The 23,289-nt window shown below is 35.3% G+C and overlaps 2 protein-coding genes across 2 annotated transcripts; one reads left to right on the top strand and one right to left on the bottom strand.

Moving 5' to 3' along the window:
* Positions 1–9,277: 9,277 nt before the first annotated feature.
* On the bottom strand, positions 9,278–12,616 carry LOC108674730 (carbohydrate sulfotransferase 11-like). The gene is made up of 3 exons (XM_018162697.2): positions 12,438–12,616; positions 10,936–11,237; positions 9,278–10,160 (listed from the first exon to the last, which is right to left on the bottom strand). The coding sequence occupies exons 1-3, from the start codon at positions 12,531–12,533 to the stop codon at positions 9,278–9,280; spliced, it is 1,281 nt and encodes a 426-aa protein (XP_018018186.2). The 5' UTR covers positions 12,534–12,616.
* Positions 12,617–14,539: 1,923 nt separating this feature from the next.
* LOC108674729 (carbohydrate sulfotransferase 14) lies at positions 14,540–21,029 on the top strand. Its single transcript, XM_018162696.2, has 4 exons — positions 14,540–14,665; positions 17,738–17,842; positions 18,654–18,751; positions 19,581–21,029. The coding sequence occupies exons 1-4, from the start codon at positions 14,540–14,542 to the stop codon at positions 20,332–20,334; spliced, it is 1,083 nt and encodes a 360-aa protein (XP_018018185.1). The 3' UTR covers positions 20,335–21,029.
* Positions 21,030–23,289: the final 2,260 nt, after the last annotated feature.

The raw sequence follows: 23,289 nt of genomic DNA, 5'->3' as shown, positions 1-23,289 counted from the left end.
AAAAAATATAACTCAGTACTCACTGCAGTGAGTGACAGAGAGCGCATTTTCTCGTCGACGAAAACGTGAAGTCACGGACGGACAGACGGACATGGCAAGCACAATAGTGAATTTTTTCCATAAATGAGAAAATGCGCTAAAAACTTGCAAGGTGCAAAAAATTTAAGCATGTCTGACTCTTGAAAAGCGAATGAGAACATTGGAGAGAAATTCAACATTCTGGTTTAACACAAGACTTAATTAGCGTGCAAATTTATCAACAGTTTGAAGTGGATTTTGTAGCGCTAGGGTGTCTAGTTTAGACGGTGTGACCTTTCGATTCTATTACAGTATAAAATAAATTCCCATTGATAAATGATCAAAATATTTGAGTGGACGTTATTTTTGTGGTGTAATGTTGATAAGAATTTTTTTGATTTATATGTTAAATTTGCTCACAACTTCCATTCATCAGCAAACACGAATAGTTTCACCCAGTTGAAATTTATTTATTTATTTATTTGTGTTGATATGAGAATCCCTCATGATGCTAGAATTACGTTGTAGAGGTTTGACACGCAGGTGTTCTCTGGACGAATCTGCCGCGAGGTCACGAGCGGGCTGAGCGCTTTTAGGCTGGCTATTTGGTTCGTTGGCTTCCGTGGATGAGGTGGGAGGGCCTTTTCTGGTGTGGCGTCAGCTTCTGAGATCCAACCGTGTTTTTCTCAGGCGATTGTTCAAGGGTGTGTACCGTGGACGTGCACCGTTGGAAGAAGACGACTGCCTCCAGTGTTTACCTGACGTAGGAGCCGACTTGACCAGTCTGCTCCTTGGTTTCCCGTGCGTTCTGCATAGCCGAGCCGCGTTGGGCGCCTACCGTCGTACCTTATTGGAGCGCCTAATGACGAGTTAACTAGAGTCTTGAAGTTCCTCGTGGAGGCGTGAGCACCCTTGGCTTGCCTGGGTCGAGCCATCGTGTTCCAGGCCCGGTGTCTGTGCCGCTTGGGGTCGCCCGTTAATGTATGAGGGCTTCCCCTGAAAGATATACGCGGCACTCGTGAAGTTGGCGCGTCTAGTGTTCCGTTTTTGGTAAAGGTCAACAGGTTTTAGGATTGTCGCGGATCGACTATTTGAATATATGTTTTCTTTAGCTTCAAGTAGCCAATGAAGTAGGTAGTTAGTAATTATATTTGTGTCTAAGTTTCTTGTCTAGATTGAATAAAAGTTCGGGTTGAATTTTATTCTTGTGCCTTAGTAGGTTGTATTGTATGCGTTCTCCCTCGTACCAGTAGCGTCTCCTGCCCGGGGACATTGAGCGTTTAGGCAGCTTTGTTATATTTATTAATAGTTACCCGCTCTCCCGTAACAACGTGTGCAAAACAACAATTATAACAGCGAATCTTACATTAAATATTCTACAGTGAAATGATATAATTGAGTAAAGTTTGATAATGCGTGGCCGTTTTGTGTGTGCGATCCGACGCACCCGACTGATGTGCTCCGTTCTTCTGGCGGGCTTTTTTCTGTTGTGTTCACTGCAGCTCCTCAAAGATGAAAAAACTCAAGTAATAATATTAATAATGAATGTTTATTGGTTAAAGTATCAATTTACAGAAATTTATAGAGGAGAAAAACAAAAATTGTTAACTGAAAGTTTGTTGCTGAAATTTGTGGAAGCTTTTGACTACCACCATGTTATCATTCTGAAATAACTTTGTCAATAATTCAATTAATTACTCATAATTCCTAATAATGATATTAACTGTATCTCGTTGTTCATAACAATTTAACGAATATTAATAAATATAGGACGAAAAAAATTTAAGTAATTGCGATGGTAATGAAAATTTGGTAGATTTCAATTTAGACTAAGTTGTTAAAAAAAATTTATTCCTGTCCATGAATGCTTGCAGGCTGGCAGCTCTAAGTCCTCGTCTCCAGATGACGTGTCATCGGCCCACGGGTCCCAAGCCTCGTCATGCGTAGAGGCGGCGTCCGGTCCGGAGTTTCTGAACGCCTCGTATCTTCGGTCGCGAGCGGACGACGTGTGGAGACGATGTCGTAGTCGTCCGCCTCCTCAGCCTGAACTCTCTGGCAATCCCTGGATATCTTAGCAATCTGGTCATCCAGTTCTATGGAGACCACGAGACACAGGCAGGCCTTGTAAATCCTCTGTGTCTGGCAATTTCTGAATATCTTGGCAATCTGGTCTTCAAGTTCGAGTGACCAAATGACAGACACAGGCAGGCCTTGTAAATCCTCGGTGTCTGGCAATTCCTGGCTATCTAGGAAATCTGGTCTTCAAGTTCTATTGACCAAATGACAGACACAGGCAGGCCTTGTAAATCCTCTGTGTCTGGTAATTCCTGGATATCTTGGTAATCTGGTCTTCAAGTTCTAGTGACCAAATGACAGGCGCAGGCCTTGTAAGTTCACTGTTTCTAACTAATGCTGGATATCTATAGGCATTCTGATCATAAAGTTCTAAGAGTGACCAATTTGACACATTCAGGCCTTGTAAGTCCACTGTTCCTAGCTAATGCTGGATGGGCAATCTGGTCATAACGTTCTATTGATCAATTGACACATACAGGCCTTAATTGTAAGTCCACAATGCTTGGCTATTGCTGCTTTTCTAGGTAATTCTAATTTCCATATCTAGTCACTAAGGAGAAATACAACGCTGCAGGAGTATCGTGTAAAATAAATTTTAACTAGTAACTTCGTTTTACACATTCTATTTACGTTATACAATAAAGCAGGTTCAATTGTATGCACATAATAAAGGAAAGTACAGTAAGGAAATGCGATAAATAGTTTAACTAAATAGTTTAAATAGTTTTTAAGGAAATGCGATAAATAGTTTAACCAGACTTGCAAGTTCGAACAGCTCTTGATTGGTTAAATTCAATCAATAATTATTAATTCAATTCAAGGATTAAGTTTAGTCAATAATTCCACACCATTCTAATCGCACAAATCTTTATTCATAAGTATTGAGCACCGAAATTACAGATTTGATTAACCATCGCATTTCTGGTCCGTTGGATTATTTGGGTCTGAGATCAAATAAAAATGAGATACAGGAGACATTAATCCATTGAAGAAATGAATAAATGTGATTAAATTACTTGTCCTGATGCACACAGCTTTAAAAATAAATCTCAACGAAAGGCAGGTTTATTCTTTCTTCGATAAAGGTTCTTTCATTTTTCATTGCCACGATAAACAAATTAACGTTACACGTTCTAACGACAGAGGATACCTTTTCTTGTTAAACTGAAAATATTTGTATTCCTTTACCTCAAGTCTTTATGCCGACCCCGGCGTTTTAGGTAAAACCAAAATAAAATAGTTTATGCGACCGTTCCTTCACCACTTAAAAATATATACATCGTATTACCTAACATATTCATCCCGCACAGATGGGAAGCGCTTATTATTTAATCGCCAGCTCATTACTTATCATAACTGCAGGTGTAACCGAGTGACCACTTCTATCACATTATGCAATTATTCACAAATTACGGCACAAGGTAAACTCTTTAAAGCCCAAGGTGCACTCTGTAAAGCCCAATGCACACTCTTTAATTGCCCAAGGTGCACTCCGTAAAGCCCAATTATAAGGCACACTCCTTAAGGCTCAAGGTGCACTCTTTAAAGCCCTTAAGGCGTACTCCTTAAGGTTCAAGGTGCACTCTTTAAAGCCTAAGGGCGAACTCCTTAAGGCTCAAGGTGCACTCTTTAAAGCCCAAGGTGCACTCCTTAAGGTTCAAGGTACACTTTTTAAAGCCTGCAGGGCGCACTCCTTAAGGCTCTAGCTGCACTCTTTAAAGCCCAGGGCGCACTCCTAAAGGCTCAAGGTGCACTCTTTTCTCGAATATCATCGATTGAAGGAATATTTCTGAGTATTTGAGTTTAACGACATCGAAGTATAGAGGCGTAGCATTGATAAGTTACAACGGCGTAGTAATGATTAGTTCCAGCTTCTATGGACGCTACGTGTATTTAGGCCGCTACGTGCGCTTAGGCTGCCACGTGCACTTAAGCCGCTACGTATACTTGAGGGAGTTCTGATAGTAAAGCCCGGTGGTGTAAAGACAAACCTCAAAGTGAATTATTGTAAGCTCTATCCAATGATGATTTTTATTCATTGTATATCAGCAATAACACAATAATGAAAACAATTTTTCACGCTGTTACTTTTTTAAATTGTTACGTTTTTAAATACGTAACACAATAGATAGAAAATTTGACGCAACTGAGTGGTAGCTTATTGAAAAGCAATGCATAGAATCAATATTTTTCATTCGGTGCTCAATAAAGGACGCAATTGCGTAACTCCATATTAACTATGTGTTATTCATCATTTTTTCATACGCAGGTAAGATATTCGACTGAAAATAAACGTTACCAATGACGCTTGCCTAGGAATTGCATTGATCTAAAAACCGCACAATACCACATGTTTGGTGCGTGGTATTTCTACCACATATTTGGTGGTGTTACTTTCACATTCAATACCATAAACTTGGTGCGTGGTGTGCATGGTATTCCTACCAGATGTTTGGACCCGATCAAGAACGAAGGCCAAAATATTTGAAGGCAGCGTTTAAATTAACAAAAATTCAAGAAATTTGTGTGCGCCGGCATTGACGGCGCGACAGGCGCCTAGTTCATCGAACAGGTCCAAATTTATGGGACGTAAATCCACGGCGAGTTTAAATGGGCACCGAATAGATAACATTCCGTACGATTAGCGTTACTACTTGCAACTTTAAGTACGTTTTTACTTCATCAAATGACGCTTGAAAATATCAAACAAGGTTCAACAGTTTCCGATAAAGTGGAAGCATTTTAATAGGGCTATACAATTTATACCATTGTTCAAGCATGATTTGACCTCTCACGGTAAGTTGGAACACAGTTCAACCATTAACAATATATTGTAAGCATTTCAACAATTGTCCAACCATGATTTATTCCTTCCTGTTAAGTTAAATTGTTGATAATTTAAATAGATCATGCTTTCTTTGTTCGTTTATAATTTCACGATATTTATAATAGCGGTTACGTACATAAGATGCAAATGATAATTAAATAAACGAGATGCAAATAAATATGAAATAAATTTGATGCAAGTAAATAAGAATTGAATGAATATTGAGAAATGTTGAACATTTTTGATAACGACATTGATAGATGAAAGAGGATTGATATGAAGCACGCGGGAACTATCGAGCGCGGTTGTTATGAATCAAGAATGAAATATGAAATAAAACCTATATATCGATCAAAACTACAATGAACCAAAATAAATATAGATCAATATTACTATGGCCCAAAACAAATAGCGACCAAAATTACTTTGAAGCAAAACAAATATCGATCAAGATTACAATGGACCAAAACAAATATCGATCATGATTACAATGAACCAAAACAAATATCTATCAAAAGTACAATATGAACCAAAACACATATTGATCAAACCTACATTGAACCAAAATAATATTGATAAAGCTAGATTATCAGTTTAATACGAAAAAAATTAGCGATCAAGATTGCGATGAAGAGAAGTAAAAGCAACTCATTGTAAGCTCCTATATGGAAAGAAGAAAAATAGAATAGTTGACGTAAATAGTTTGTGCTAGTCGATCGTTGTTGTAGCATATAGGATTGAACTCTCACTCAAGTCTGTCTATTTCATGTAAATACAGAGCATTCCATTTTCCGTGTATAGGGAATATCAATGTTTTATTTTATAACCGAACGTAGGAATTGTTAACTCTCAAATAGTGCAGCCCATTACAATACGAAGCACTATTGATAACAGTTCCATTTATGGAGATACCCGGTTGAATTAAATAGCGGATCATTATTAATCGCATGAAAAATGAAAAAATATAACTCAGTACTCACTGCAGTGAGTGACAGAGAGCGCATATTCTCGTCGACGAAAACGTGAAGTCACGGACAGACGGACAGATATGGCGAGCACAATAGTGTTTTATTCCATAAATGAGAAAATGCGCTAAAATTACTGGTATATTATTAAATAGATAGAGTCTGTAGGTTTCATTTTAGAAATGATATAACATTGTAATGAAAAAAAATCACAGTAACTACTATAAGGGAATCTCGTTGGATTCTCGTTGGATTGGAAATTAGGATGTTAGCATGGAATCTCGTTGAATTTCAGCGTGTTACTATAATTTATTTCGAAAATAAAATAGACATTAGACAAGTTTTCCATGCCATGTACAAATTTGTAGTAGTACAACGAAACGAAGGCAACACCGTTATGCTGTTTATCGTCATTTGTAATGATGCGGCAGTAGGATGCAGCAACAGCATCAGTATCAGCAGCAGCTGCAGCAGCAGCAGCGTGCAATACTAGTAGCAGCGGCAGTTAACATCCGCGGCACGCAGCTGCTGCACGCACGCAGCAGCAGCTGCAGCAGACAGTAACTCTCCGCCGACAAAGCAGTCGGCAGCGCAGCATACATAGCAGGCCCGGGGCTCAGATGATCTCCCGCCACCTTCAGTCGTTACTGGCGGGGTCTTCCTGCTGCTGCCCAATTTTTTCGTTCATTTGCTGAAAGGAAAGAAGAATACCTGAAAACCTTCACATCTCTCCCCCGCTTCTTCAGGGCGACAGCGGCTCAGTTCATCATTTCGCTCCCCACTCCGACCTCCGACAACAGCGCTTCATAACACGACGCGATTGGACGCGCAGCTATACCAGTGCGTTCACGGAGAGACTGAGGATGCCACACCGACTCATGGTTCATTATAGGATTTAGAAATTTTCCCAATGATTGAGAATTGAATACAATGTTCATTAGAGGAAAAATTGCGTTCGTTACCGATTTTTTATATTGTAATTATCATTTTCTATTATTAAATCTTGATTAGAAGGTATTGTTCCCGTAAGTTTTCCAATTGGCTCTACACACGTAGCAGAATATCTGCAAAAATGTGATATTTGCTACATATGTGCTAAATCATGAATAAATTTCACTTTATTATTCAAATTGCTTCCACTTCAATGACAATGATACTGGATTTGTTTGATATTCAACGTAATTCAGTCGACACTCCCCATGTTCAAGTTGAACGCGCTTCGTGGGGCTCAGGGATGGGAGGAAGGGGGTGAAAAATGGGGAGGAATTTTCACTCTATGAAACGTATTATAAATACTTTTGGGATTGTAACGATCAGGTATCATGAATTAAACACTTATTGCACTGAAATTACAAACAATTTCACGACAAGCTCTTTAAAGTCAATAAATTCCAACATTAAATCTAGGAGGTAGGCGACAGGTGCGCGTTCACGCAAATTTTTTTACTCATCTTATAATTAGAAACTAAACATAATCCGTAAATTATTCATTATTATTCTTGTGTAGAAACCTTTTTGTTGGTAATAAGTTATATTTATATTCTCTTAAATGCCAAGTGATGTCTTTCTTTTCCGAAATCTTTTCTTTCCAGTTGTCAGATCTGAGACACTAGTGTTATGAAGCGCTGTTGCGAAGCGCAACTTGGCACTTGGTTTGAGCCTCCGAAATGCACCCATGCCACATTTCACTCCCTCACCCCCTCAACTCCCACATCACCGTTTTCTTTGATGAATGGTTTTCTATGTTGAATTTAGAGGGTATGCCATTTTATAAACTATCACAAATTAATATGCACTCATTTAGCCTTATTTTAGATCTAAAAGATCTTCTGTCGGTTAATAAATACGGAAAACTATGAAATTAATAAACTATATTATAATAATTCTAAGTATAATTGCGTTTTGGTGCGTTATGGCGTGTTTGAATTGAATAAGTTCCTCAATGTTCTGATTATGCTATGGAACAGTGACAGCCGCCGACCATCAGCTAGTCACTGCCCAATGGATGTCAATTTATTATTATTTAGTCTTCATTTAGCCGAATAACAGCTATAGGACATGAAAACAGACATAACGGTTTTATTACATTAGTTCAAGAAAGTTATGAACGAATATTACCTAACCGAAGATGAAAGTTAATAATGCTACAACAAATGTGACAAGTTTGTTGCATTTTATATTTATTATAGACATCTGCTGAATAAATACGATGGTGACGAATCGCACGAATGAAAAACATAGATCTTTAAATGGATTTTGTGGTAGGAGTACATTTAGACTCGAGTTAAGATTCTATAGTCTCACTAAATTATGAGCTTATTTTCATATGACTGCCTTTTCCTTCAGATAAACAAATAAAACATGAAAGGAAACTTTTCAAATAGAAATTATCTACTTTTAATTAAGCATCAAAATATAATCAAAATATTATTTTTTAGATATTTACTTATTGTTCTAAGAATAATAAGAAATTTGTTAATATAAATTAATCCCTGATTTATGTTTATAATTGAAATATATAGAACCTGGTCGATATTACTTCCTTTAATTCTGGACGAATTTTCGAGGCAAGATTCAACGATCAGCGGCATCGTCGCAGGAATGGCCTGAAAGGTTCCCTATACAGATGATTTTGATGAAAGAGATACGATGAAAATACAGATGAAAATACAAGGAAATAGTTTGTACTGATTAATTATTAGCGATGTTGGAATTGATTAATCATTGGTCCCGAATTTCACAGAGAAAAAATGAAAATTTATGGCAAGCGGAATTGAAAAGAAAGAGAGGGCGATAATTCGTCGCCAACTTATATTGACTTTTTTGGTGAATGATGTGTGAAAAATATACTTCAATGAAGTGATAGTTATGTGAAATGGTTAATGAGATCGGAAATGATAAAAGAATGACACTCATGTGTGCTGAAATGATTTTCGTTCATTCAAGCATTAATAATTTTGTTGAAAATTTGTTAATTGAATTAAATGAAAGGAAGGAAATTTTTCAATTTCAGAACTGGGCTCTCAATTGCTTTAAATGAAACTTAAAAACGTACCAGGAATTAAAAACAATGAAGATGGCCCGGAAATTCACTATACCTTCATATAAAAAATGAGATTGTAAATAGATAGGCAGTCTTTAATTTCCCAATTTGTATTATTTCATTTGCCAATTTTGGCTATAATGACTGTAAATTTTGAATATATAATTAATTGTACTTACATTCTAGGATTGTCGAAATGACGATGGAGCTGGACTCCGAAATTTTTTTATAAAGATACTGTGAACTATTGTACTATCTTCTTTTTTTTATATTCCATGTAAATTTTCGATTTAAGCAATCAAGTAACTTGAGTACTTTTTAAACAAAAACGAACTTGACATTCAGTGTTCAAATGTTATCATCCGAAGTCATTTCGTAGTTCGGCAATTCCGTGGTCGCTATCGTAGAAGTGATGACAGATTCTTCGAGGTTATGAGCGTACGATAAATGTTCACTGATATTATACCCGAAAAGCTGGAAATCAAATATATATTTTTCGTGCAGCTTCAGTAAATGGTCTTTTTTCACCCGGGAAAAATACAGCTTTCGGATTTCAGGAGTGACTTCGGTCTCAGTGAACGCGGGGACTTCAACCGAAATGTTGGCCGTTTTCCAAGCATGCACGGCGTCTTGCCACAGCGTTTCATAATGCCCAATGATATTGTATGGAATGTGACACGGTGTGCACTTCCGCATGATAGAACGCCATTGTTCTTCCGTATTTCCTAAATTCAAATCAAGTAAAAACTGAACAAACTCACCGAACGTTGGCTGTTTCTTGTGGACTGGAATTTTTCGATATTTGTTGACAATCTTTCGGCCAAACTTTAAATACTCACTCGGATTTTTCTTTGGATTCTCGAGTGACCTGCGATAGTAATGCAGTATCCGATCAAAGGGATGTCGAACAATAATGATATTAGTGGACTGGTTTAAAAATTTCGGGTAAAGTTCCCAAGAAGGCAGAAAAGGGTAGAGATGTCGAGCGAGGACTGAGGGCGGGCTTGGTAGTCGCTCTTCGAGTTCATCTCTTGTGAACTCCTCCGTGAGTTCCAACAGCCTCTTCGAGATCCAGTTGGACCCGGAGTTGGAAACGGGACAAAATGTTAGGTTTCGGTCCCGGGACACGAATAAGGACTGATATGAAGGACTCGTTGGGACGTAAATGGACTGATATTCTGGACTGGAAGGACGTGTGGATGAGTCGAGCTTCCATAACCCGAGGCCCAATCTGAAAAAATAAATAATTCATTAAAAGAAGTCATCAGCGCTAGAATGTAGGTTTACATAGGGGTACATGTCAAGAAAATAAACTATCTTGACCGAAAGAAAGAGTTCTAATTTCGCGTTTTATTCCGTATTTTTCATTAGATTGATTTTGACGAATCAATTTCATCGTATATCAAAGTCCTCTGGTCTTTTCAATCGAAATAATTGTCACGAAACCCGAATGAATAAAAGCTACAACAATCGACTCGTAAACACCAGAAGCAACCAAACTTGTATTTTACAAACACGAAGTCGGCTGTAATATGCTTCCAGTAAAGGACTCGAGACAGCAATTATCGTTGGAGTATATATGGTTTATGGTGCGAGTAAATGGTTCATCGTTCGAGTACACAGTTGATCGTTCGAGGATACGGTTTATCGTTCGGGTATACGAATTTTCGTTTGGGTTTGAGTATAAGGGTTATTGAGTATAAGGGTTATCGTTCGGGTATCGGTTTGTCGTTCGAGGATGCTGTTTTTCATTCGAGTATGCGGTTTATCGTTTCAGGATACGGTTTCAATTGGCAACAGCAGAGGTGGTATATACGGCACAAAGATGGAAGCTGCGTCATGCAGGTGCGTCAATTTATCAACAATTATCAATTAGTCGAGGTATTCTCATTTAAAAAAAACACATCAGGTAAAATAATTCCATGTATACTACAAATAAGCACGAGTAAAAATCAGTATCTCTTCACACTTCTTACACCACTAAACAATGGCTAATGCGTACCGACCTGGCACATGCAGAGCGCAATTCCAACATCCTTTTCTCCATAATTCCATGCCAATCCTGGAACTCCAGCAGCGGCCGTTTCGTGCTGGTTCCTTGCGTTCGCTCATGACGCCGTTTCTTCCCCTGCGTGAAACGAGGCTTGGGAATTTTCAATTTTTGATTCCATTTTTGATAGTTGGCGAGATTTGGTCGCATGAGTTGCCTTCTCCGGAAGACGTGGTGGGGGACGAGGCTGTCGACGTGTGCGTCGTAGTGGCTTGCAAGAGCCTGTCGCAGAGACCTGCGCGCTTTTGTTATCAAGCCCTGGAATAAAACATATTCAGATACGAATTTATGTCAATTACAATTTATTTTTTTTTAAGTTTGTTTCAATGAAGTTTATTGTATGCTAATTAATTTTTAATAAAAATATCATTTCAATGAAGTTTATTGTATGCTAATTACTTTTTAATAAAAATGTCATTTACATAAATTCTTATAATTGAGAGGATTGGCAAACTTTGATTCAGAAATTGGATAAGATCGGTGAAAATCTGATAATAACACAGGCAATAAATCGAAGAAGAAGAAAAATTCCTCTCTGTTTGATGCTTTTAGTAATGATCATTAAATTTTGGCAAATGAACCGAGATTTAATTAACTAGTGAGTTAATTTAAACATTATATTTAACAATAATAAACATTAACAGTTTAGAAACAGTCAGAATTATCAGGAAAATGGAATTGGCCGGAACGCTCAGCTTCGCTCCTTCAACAAGTCTGAATTTCCACCGTAATTCATGATCATTCTTCAGAGCATAGTACATTTCGCATTATTATAAAAATTCCGTTCTAAATTAGAGGCACAATTATAAACAAAATGCTAAAAACAATATATAACTCGTAATGTTTTTGTGAACAAATTTATCGCGTTGTTCTAAATTCAAATCAACTGCCATGTTATTAAAAGTCAATGTCAAAGGTTATTTAAAATCGGCAGCAGAAAGCATCTCGTTCTTTCTCGCAGTAGAATTCGAATGCTCTTATCATGCTCTGCGGAATTTTAATAATCATAAGTCAATTAACGGAAATTTGTGAGTAACGGCCGGCTTTGCAAATTTCGATGAAATGCGCTTACACAGATTGAGTTCCAAACATAATATATTGGAATATCATGGTTACATCTCAATTGCTATTTTTTTTCTTTTTCCGTTGCACCTGTGGCAACGGTCAAAATAATGAATTTGACTTTCTTAAGGTTAAGCAAACTAATATACCTGAAGAAATTTGGTTCCTATTAGCGTCCAATTTTTTAAATACCAGTCGTCGATGCAACGATACATATTCAAATTAATTAATATAAAGATTAATATAAAGGCCCTAAATAATTTTCAACTAATCTCAATTAACTGCGGATTCAACTTGACTTGTAAAAAATTAGTTTGAACACTTTGCTTATTTCACATTCAACTAAAATATAACTGAAAAATTTATCGAAACTACGTTTGGTAATTTATGTACTACCTTGGACACCAGATGCAGCACCACGATTATGAAGACGACCTGCAGCAAACTTGGCAGCAGTTTTGACACTTTCCTGAGCACTCCTGATACACTCATGGTAGGTGTCTATATGAATATAATGTGGAGAGAGGTAGACGCAACGACGAGTGATTGATCGAACTGTTCCTTGTGATATGAACGCAGTTTTGCAATGAAATTAATTAATCAAATTATTGTTATCTGTTATCGCAATAAGGACGAAAATTTTAAAGAATAAGATATCACTCTTAAATCGTAATAATTAGACATAAGGTGATTAAAATTGCGATTAAAGAACATGAGAACATCGTGAAATAATCGACGCCACGACAGAAGTAATGAAAACCACATTTTTCGTAATCGAAATAAGAGGGAAACATAGTACGAATTTGAGATAATTATACGAAATGTTGCATATATTTCATTGTTCATGATAATAAGTAAGAGGAAATAAATTTTCTAACTAGATCACGAAACCAGAAAAACAATATTTTTTTTAATTGCTCAATGGCGTCAGTGTTTACCGGACTATACGGATTTATCATCTTGCGTTAGGTCACCTAACGGGAGACCCTGCAATATCAGCAAAATCCGTCACACTCAGACTGCTTTCTTCGCAGCCATTTATACCTCTTTAAACTTCCTCCATTAGCGGTTGTGATCTGTGTATTGGTTTAGATAACTTTTAAGCACATTTAATAGTCACGTAAAATAGTAACCCATCAGAGAAAAATTAAAGAACTTCACTGTCACTACGGGATATGATCCTCCGACTCTGGAGCAGATTATCCAGGCACTGAGCGCCCGTCAGGCTGNCGAGAGGCTGAGCCTGTAATGCAAGTTCTTTGAACTCTGTATGCGATGCCATAGGATACTAAACAATTTTTATCGTGGAAAGTTAATCAAATTGACGTATTTGGACGCGAATTAAAAAATCCTGTTTTAGTCTAGAAAGGATTTACGATTGAAAAAAGTTATTAGATCTAGATGTGCTGTTGAGCAGATATTTTTACGGGTATAACCTCTGTATGCGAGGCCATAGGATACTAAACGATTTTTATTGTGGAAAGTTAATCAAATTAACGTGTTTGAAAGTGAATTAAAAACATTCTTTCGTAGTCTAGGGAGGATTTACGATTCAAAAAAGATATTAGATCTAGACATGCTGTTGAGCAGATATTTTTACGGTATAACGGACATGTACGTATATTGAACTCTGGCAGGGCAGCGGCGTTGGCAACCTCAGCCCCGGGTTTAGGATATGATCTTCATAACGGCGCTGACGGCGCTGGGAGAAAGACGTGCATCGTCGCGTTAGTTCATGAAATCTGTGTAACTGTTTGATTTCAAACATTTAGGTGCAAGATACGTAAAAGTTTCATGCGATTTATAGAGGCAATCAACGCTTGCTGTGCCCATAGAGCACGCTCGTGTTATAACATAACATAACATAGTGATGTCGGCTCTGAAGTGTAGGCCTGATGTGGCCTGTCGCCGATTCTTTTCCATTTCGTGCCTTGTTCATAGATCTAAACTCGTGTCATTTGACCGGATCTTTTCATGACTGGCGATAGTTTGAAGAAGCTACTAGACTTCCACCGGGTTCGATAAGGAGCTAGGCATTTCAAATCTGAACATATATTTTTCCATAGCTTTATCTAGTCTGTTCTTGAACAGGAATTATTGGGTGGACAGTATAAATTGGGTATAAACAGGTGGACAGGAATTATTGCAGTTTATTTGTTTCAATTAAGGTGTAAGTGTTAATAAAAATCTTGAGTTGAAACTTAGGCGGTCTAAGATGTGACGCAATGGCTCTCGTGTTTTCAGCTCAATTATTTTTCAAACTCATATTTGATTGATGCTCTAATCAGTCCGATACTGAATACGGTCTTATCAAACTATTCGAGCCTTATAGCTGAGAAATTCGGCATTCTTGCTTGGTGCTAGTATTTTTGGAGGCAATAATTTTCAAAAATCTGCGTAAATTTGAAAAAAATATAACTCAGTACTCACTGCAGTGAGTGACAGAGAGCGCATTTTCTCGTCGACGAAAACGTGAAGTCACGGACGGACAGACGGACATGTCCGGTCCGGAGTTTCTGAACGCCTCGTATCTTCGGTCGCGAGCGGACGACGTGTGGAGACGATGTCGTAGTCGTCCGCCTCCTCAGCCTGAACTCTTGATTAGAGCTTCAGAAATGAAGAATGTGAGTACAAGTTGATATTATATATTATATGTTGATATTATATTTCTAATATACAAATATATATATATATATATATACATTTTTTTTCAATGAATCACGCTGTTTTTTGTTTCGGAGTAAGTTGATGTCATTTTTTACAACACTTCTCTTTAACTTCACTTCTTGTTTGTCTGTTTGTCTGTCTGCTACAAACCTTGTAATCGAAATTTAACACACTGCTACTTATCCTATCAATCTGAAATTTTGCGTAAAGTCGGAGACAATGCATGAATCAAATGGCAAAATAAATAATTTTAAGAATAATTTTTCAATATTAAAAAAAAACTGAAAAAATAATTTTGTCAGCTACAAATCTTATAATTGATATTTGACATATTTTTACCTGTCCAATTGATATGAAATTTTGTACACTTGTGTGAAGTTGGAGGCAATGCATGAATCAATTGACAGAATAAATAATTTTGAAAAAAATTTATGTATTAAAAAAATTGAAAAATTAATTTTTTAATATTCGGAAATAAAATTAGAAATTCATTGTACATCTGTAACATTAGAAACACTGGATTCTTTAGAAGTGTTGTTTTTAAAAAGTAATTTTTAAACGTATATTATTACAACACTTCTCTTTAACTTCACTTCTTGTTTGTTTGTTTGTCTGTCTGCTACAAATCTTATAATCGATATAATCGAATAATAATCGTAACGATACGATATAAATTATACGATACGAATCGTAATTGTACGATAATAATCGTAAAACACTTATACCTGTACAATCGATCTGAAAGTTTGAACACTTGCGTAAAGTTGGAGACAATGCATGAATCAATTGACAGAATAAATGATTTAGAAAATTTAAAAAAATTTATTTCTGATATTAAAAAAATTGAAAAAATAATTTTGTTCGCTACATATCTCATAATCGATAATTAACACAATTCTACCTGTCCAACAGTTCTGAAAATTTGCATACTTGCGTAAAGTCAGAGACAATGCATGAATCGATTGGCAGAATGAATGATTTTGACGAATGAATGATTTTTGAACAAATTTTTAAATTTTAACAATAAAATTTAAAAATGAGTTTTTTTAATATATGGCGATAAAATTAGAAATTCATTGTACATGTGTAACATCGGAGACACTGGATTCTTTAGAAGTGTTGTCTCTAAAAAGTATTTTTAAACGCATATATCATTATACCTTAGCCCGAACGTTTGCAAGAATTCACAGGTGTCATGAATGTTTTGCTAGTTATGGGCTGCGTGTATCGAATGAATGGATACATCCATGCATTTATATTTTATCAATCCCGGAAAAAACACATTTATTCAATTTTAATATTTAATACAAAGCCGTAGCTATGGTGTGTAATAACGAGACCGCGACAGTCGCAACTGTGGCTGCTACCGCGGCCGCAGAAGTGTCGATCTGATCTGAAACACGTCGGGAATCAACCGCATGACGGTCAATGTGGCGGTCAGAAACACGTGTAATAAAAGGCGTTCGACCGACCAGGTCCTGATGTTTGAATCAAGAGAGTATTGATCAAATTAATACAGCATTCTTGAAATTGATCCCGACTAATACATACGACTGTGTATCTCAATAAATATGAATACATTCCATTTCCTGAGCTAAGATTATAAATTGAAACACTTACAAACACATGAACATTCAAAAGCGGCTGAAATAAACCTTTTATTAACTAATATTGAGGTCGAAATCATCAGGCATGACGTTTAATTTCTTGAGAATCAATCCCCGCTTTTTCCACTACCGGCTGGTTCAGTAGCCCCACTCTGCTCCTCTGATTGTCACTCAACTTTTGTGGCGTCTGAGAAACCGACGCTCGGCACATGAGCGTGACATGCGTGCCGAGTATCCGGTGAATCTTCATCGTAATTTTTATTTGATTTTTTATTGCAGTACAAATTAAAATTTCGATTATATGCGGTCAGATCTTAAAAACTCAAACGTAGGTGCATGAAACCATGTATATATATATATATATATATTTACCAAATAAAATTGCTATTTTGCCATTTTGAGTACAGAAAAATGGTTTAACTTATTGAAAATTGGATATTATGAACTGAGAATTTAAAAAAAATGACGAATAAATATCGATTTTATCATATATTCCGATATTCCTGAAGTTAATTTTTACCGACTGAACAGTTTTGCAGTAGATCCACATTACTAAGTTTATAAAACACGTTGAGGCCGATTTATCGTCTATGATTGATGAATTTGACAAAATTGACGATTGGTATGAGACTACAATAATTGTTTTTATTACAGCACCCGGCATTTGCCTACTAATAACATCAACGATGGTTAATGCATCCGTTGAAAATATGTATGATTTCTTGAACTATTTTCAGATTTGCAAGGTTTATCTAACGTTCTAATCAGGAAAAATAGTTAACAAAATAGAAAATAATTGTATAATACCTCCTAAATTGTGGAGATGAACTGAACGAACGGCTGGTTTGTTGTGCGAGATGATGGGGTCAAACCATACAGCTCGCTTTATTGGAGTTTATCGACAAGAATTACTTATGAAACTCAATTATCGTGTCTCCTAAATTTATCCGGCTCTGCATGGTGCGTTGACATAAATTAAGTGAGGCTTATTCTATAAAAAAATTTCCATGAAGCACGGAAATAATAAATCTATGATAGCGATGTCATTAACAAGAAGTTGTCCCATATGAAAGGCTCTAAGCATGGCTCTAGCTAAGCAAACAAAGGAGTGAAAAAATTCCAACTTAATGAGTTGACCCAATTAGAAGTCGACATTCGTAAACTTTCACTGGCATCAACACTTTTATAGGTTTATCTTGGTATAACAATGCAATTTTCTGCGCGTAATACATTATTAAGAAATTATTTTCTTACGTTTATATTAATAATTCTTGAAAGTTATTAACAGTTGAGCAATTTAAACATGAAATCACCTGCCTGATTGGTGAATATATTGACCCCCACTCAGGACATTATCATGCAAATCATTACTCATGATTTTTTTATTTGCATGATTTTTATCTATTTTTATTTATTTTTTAGGTATCCCATCAGATGAGCAGCATTTTAGAAATGCAGTTCTTCAAACAGCTGAGCTCGTCCTTAATTTTTTTGAACAACAACTTGACTTGGTGCCCAGTGCCTAAGGTAAGAAAGAAGAAAACCGTACAAATTTAATTAAAACAATTTATTTAGTAGCTGCTGATTATTTAAATTCGAAAATTAACATTAGGTACACATGCATCAACATTGCGGATAGAACGTTGTTGATTAAAAGTAGTTTATAAAACACGTAATGAAAGTTATTTCAACGTCAATTGCCTCTAAAAGAAGCATTCAACAGACGTATTCAGTCGAATGGAGGAGCGAAAGGGAATTTATTTAAGTTAAAATAAGTATTCTACTATAGGAAATAATCACATCGGCCAAATTTTAAGAAAGCTAATTAGAATTGTATGAAAAGAGAACAAGTTATGTGTACGCGATAAATAACATAATCATTGATTATTGTTTAGACAAATATGGAAAGATTATTATATTTTCATCCGATTTAGAATTGTATGAAAATAGATTTGGTTTTGCATACGTGATAAATAAAATAATATTAAATAGGTGTTTAGAAAAATTTAGAAGGACTAGTATAATTTCTTACGATTTCTTGAGCAATACCGTGCATAAATAGCTTTATTTAATATAATAATATTAATATAGTAATATTATTTTTAATATAATAATATCAATATAGTAATATATTGATATTAATATCGTAATATTATTATTAATATATTAATATTATTATTAATATATTAATATTAATATAGTAATATTATTTTTAATATAATAATATTAATATAGTAATATTGTTATTAATATATTAATATTAAAAAGTAATATTATTATTAATATAGTAATATTAATAATAATATATTAATATTAATATAGTAATATTAATAATCAGGTTGCGTCGTCGTCGTGGGCGCGCGCTCTGCTTGGTCTGGACCCAGGCCTCGCTCCCGCTAAGCTCTTCCTACAGGCCACGCTCAGGACTCTCACCAGGTCATGCCTTTTTTGCTGTACATTTTATTGCCTATAACGTTATTCTGGTGAATTTAACTCGATAAATTATTATTCATACACATTCCTCATTAATCTGTCTTCGGCCACGCTCAGGACTCTCACCGGGTCCTGCCTTTTTGGCTGTACATTTTATTGCCTAAAAAGTTATTCTGGTGAATTTAACTCCATAAATTATTATTCATACACATGTTTTCTAATTAATCTATCTTCATATACACGGCCTTGTCAGTACCGTTATACTCGTAGCTATACTATACATGGTCCAGCCAGTAATTCCTTTACATGTCCATTCCCATATTGTCACTTCTATGCATGTCTCTGCCCATCTTGTTTTTCTCATACATGGCCCTGGATAGGTTGTTATACCTATATATGCATGTCTCTGCCATGTTATTCGTGATTAAAGTTGCAATCTAAATTATTAATTTACATTGCTCTGCCCATATCATTATTCGTGCATGTGATGTGGCTCGCCCCTATCATTATAATTTATTTTGCTCAAATTCTTATCGTTTTATGTATGCATGTCCATGTGAATATCGTTATCCATATTAAGGTTCCTGTATATATCATTGTTCCAATACATTTCCATGCTCATAACTTTTTGTGATTCTCTATAATATCATCGTCTATACTGTTAGTCTGTTCTCTCTTCAACATATATCTGGCCATGTAGTAGTTCAAATGCAATGAACATATTTTAAAAATTGTCTAAATAGTTTATTAAATATCTAGCGAGTATATATGCTTCTTTATAAGCTGTGAAATAGTAATAAGTTTGTATTGCTGATAGAATAATTTGTTCTAGGCCTGTGAAGCCCGAAGCAGTGTCGAAGGCGGTACGTAGCAGTGCCAGCTTCTTGATCGTACGTCACCCACTGCACAGGGTAGTGTCGGCCTACCGCAACAAGCTCGAGTTGTCGTACGCGGCCCACGACGGAGAATATTTCTACAAGAATTACGGCAGTTTAATAGTAAACAAGCACCGAGAGATGGAAGACGTGCATTTATATAAACAGATTGAGGCACATTGGGACGATTTCTCAAATTCTTTCTTGTCTGTTAGCGGTTCTAAAGATAATGCAGCGCAGATTACTACGAGAGTTAGTTTCAAAGGTGCAAATAGAACAAATATTGAACAGAAAATCTTCGGAATTTTAAAATGGAAACAAGGGATTCTTGATTCTAAGAAACTACATGAAATTCCTAAGGAGTACCTTTTCCGTGACCCAACTTTCCCAGAGTTTGTGCAATATTTGTTAGCAACCGACATTGAAAAATACGATGAACATTGGAAGCCAATTTATCTCTATTGTCACGTGTGTCAAGTTCGTTATAAATACATAATTAGTTATGAGAACTTACAAGATGAAGTCAGCGCTTTCATCAAACATTTAAAAGTACAAGGTATTTTGGCGCAGAAGTTTTGCTTGTCGAATGAAAACCAAAGTGGGACTTCGGCTGACGTTGTCCAGAGATACTTGTCTCTGCTGTCGGCAGAGACGCGACGCAAACTGAAGCAAAAGTATGAACGTGATTTCGACCTTTTCGGTTACACATGACATATATTATTGATTAATGATTAGTATTGATCAATGATGGTTTGATCATCATTACTTCTATCATGTGATAAGAGTCCATGACATTTTTAAAAGTATGATATATAGTTATTTATTACTGTGAAGTAAATTCATAGTGCCAATTGTTGTCATTTTCGTATATATAGTGCGATTATTAAGTTTGGAGCTTATTTTTTATTTTTATAATGAGCCCTAATAAATTAGGCATTGAGTGGTGGAAACATTTGCAAAAAATTAAAGTTAGCAAATATGAATTGACTGCACATTTATTGACCTATGACGTTGCAGAGGGGGCGCAGATAAGTTACTGAGCTGATTTGAGCTTTTATTTCAATATACATTTTCATTATTACACTTTATCTTAAAAGGACATTCCTTGGGTTCACAGACTTTCCATTTGCACCACGCTCTATTGCATAGACATTAAATGATATAATAATAATTATGCACGTTATTGAGTTCATCGACAACTTGAAATGGTGAATAACTTGATGTATAAATAGTCAAAAAAATAATCTGAAATGCACATTATAACTTGCATTGATGTCTGTCAGTGTGATTGTATTATCAGATTATATGAAGATACAGTACAATTTCGTGTCTTGTGTTAATATAAAATTATTCAATTGTTCAATTTTGAAACAAAATTGAAGTCTTGCGGAGAAAATCTTTAGGAATCGCAATGTTTGTTTTTTCTGCTATCTGTTTTCGGATGAAATTAATAAAAATAAATACAAATAAGGATACAAAATTTTCAAATCTTCTCTTCTTTAACGTTTACTTGACCTAGAGAATTCAAATTAATTGGAGATTGAATGTATTTTAATGATAAATAACAATATACAATAAAATGGTATATAACCCTTTAGTTGCATCGCAAATTTAGTGCCTGATGATGGAGTCTCTTCCTAATTTTAGGCTGAAGTCAGCCTACTTATTGATGTTGAACTATTCATATTTCCGATTTTATTCGTGTTGAATATCAAGTGTTGAATGTTATGTGTAGAATATCCAATGTGGAGGAAACTGTGTTGTATTTCTTTTTACAACACTTCTCTTTAACTTCACTTCTTGTCTGTTTGTTTGTCTGTCTGCTACAAATCTTGTAATCGCAATTTAACACGCTTCTACTTATCTTATCGATCTGAAATTTTGCACACTTGCGTAAAGTTGGAGACAATGCATGAATCAAACGACAAAAAAAATAATTTTATGAATAAACAAATTTTTTTTCAATATTAAATAAAACTGAAAAAATAATTTTGTCAGCAACAAATCTTATAATTGATATTTCACACACTTTTACCTGTCCAATTGATATGAAATTTTTCACATTTGTGTGAAGTTGGAGTCAATTAATGCATGAATCAATTGACAGAATAAATAATTTTGAAAATTTTTTATATATTAAAAAAGAAAAGAATGTTTTTAATATCCGAAAATAAAATGAGAAATTCATTGTACATCTTTAACATTGGAGACACTGGCTTTTTTAGAAGTGTTGTCTTTTAAAGAAATTTTCATGTATATTATTCCATTCAAGAAAAGAGTCAGGCTTGAGTTTGGATTTATTGGATTTATTATTTATTTGGATTTAATATTTATTGGTTAATATAATTATAAAGTCAATTATATTCAGATATATTTTCGTCCGGACTTGTCCTAGAGCATTTTTAACTTGAGTTTTAAATGTGGTCGATGCAGTTGTCAGGTAATTCTATATGGACTTAATTTTATTATGTGCCTGAATTGCGTCAAAGCAAAAGTTACAAGCCAATGAATTTGCAGATGCACCTCGACGAATTCTTTTTTCTGTTGTTCATGCGAACACACGAGTATAGATAACATAAGTACTTCAGTTATTGTGAAAATATTCTATTGCCACTCCTGAGGAAAATAGACGACGTAGAAAGAAGCTCAGCACAGACTAATACGTTTGGATCCTTTAGGAATTAGAAAATTTAAGGTTTATTACTGCGTTCGAAGATCAACACCGTGAATATAGTTTCTTTATTTACGAAAATTTTTTGATTATAAATTGTTCTTTTAAGTTAATCAATCATTTCTTTTTATTGATTAAATTAAGCTGAAAAATTCCTCTCATAATTTATCCCTCAGGGACAGTCCTCATGGTGGGACAAAGTAATCAGCTCCTGAATTATCCAGACGACACAAATCTTTCCCAACTAAAATACCCGTAAACTAATACAAACGTTTCGTTTTCCGTAACTTTATCCGAATATTTCCGGGTCGATCAGCTATAATATCGAATATTAATTTTGACATAGACTTGAAATATGATAATAATAATGATAATGATAATAATAATAATAATAATAATAATAATAACAAAACTTCCTAAAGCTTGTGATGAAAGGAAAAGCATAAATACACATGTCTCGTATTCACGCTTAAATAAATGCACCTTTTAGCAAAATTATCAACTGAAAACAACGACCAGATGCAAATAATAAGTCATATGAGCACACAGCAATAGAACAAACGAACGACGAAGAATTCAGTTTTTGAAAAAAAATTGTTCAATATATCTTGAGAGAACAGTTCATTCATAATCTTAGATTCCAGTGCGACATGAAGCTGTTCACTCACATATCCTAAGTTAAATTACAACTTGGAGCGGTTCACTCACAATCCTAAGTTACATCACGACATGGTGCGGTTAACTCATAATCCTAAGTTAAATTACAACTTGGAGCGGTTAAATCATAATCCTAAGTTACATCACGACGTGGAGCGGTTAACTCATATGTCCTAAGTTAAATTACAACTTGGAGCGGTTCACTCACAATCCTAAGTTACATCACGACATGGTGCGGTTAACTCATAATCCTAAGTTGAATTACAGCTTGGGGCGGTTCGCTAATGAATCTAAGTTTCATAGCGACATATAGAGCGTTTTTCTCATAATCCAAAGTT

Source organism: Hyalella azteca, unplaced genomic scaffold (genome assembly GCF_000764305.2).
Source record: "Hyalella azteca isolate HAZT.00-mixed unplaced genomic scaffold, Hazt_2.0.2 contig15378, whole genome shotgun sequence".
Classification (NCBI taxonomy): Eukaryota; Metazoa; Arthropoda; class Malacostraca; order Amphipoda; family Hyalellidae; genus Hyalella; species Hyalella azteca.
Note: the sequence above shows the minus strand (reverse complement) of the source record. Positions and strands in the feature narration are given on the sequence as shown.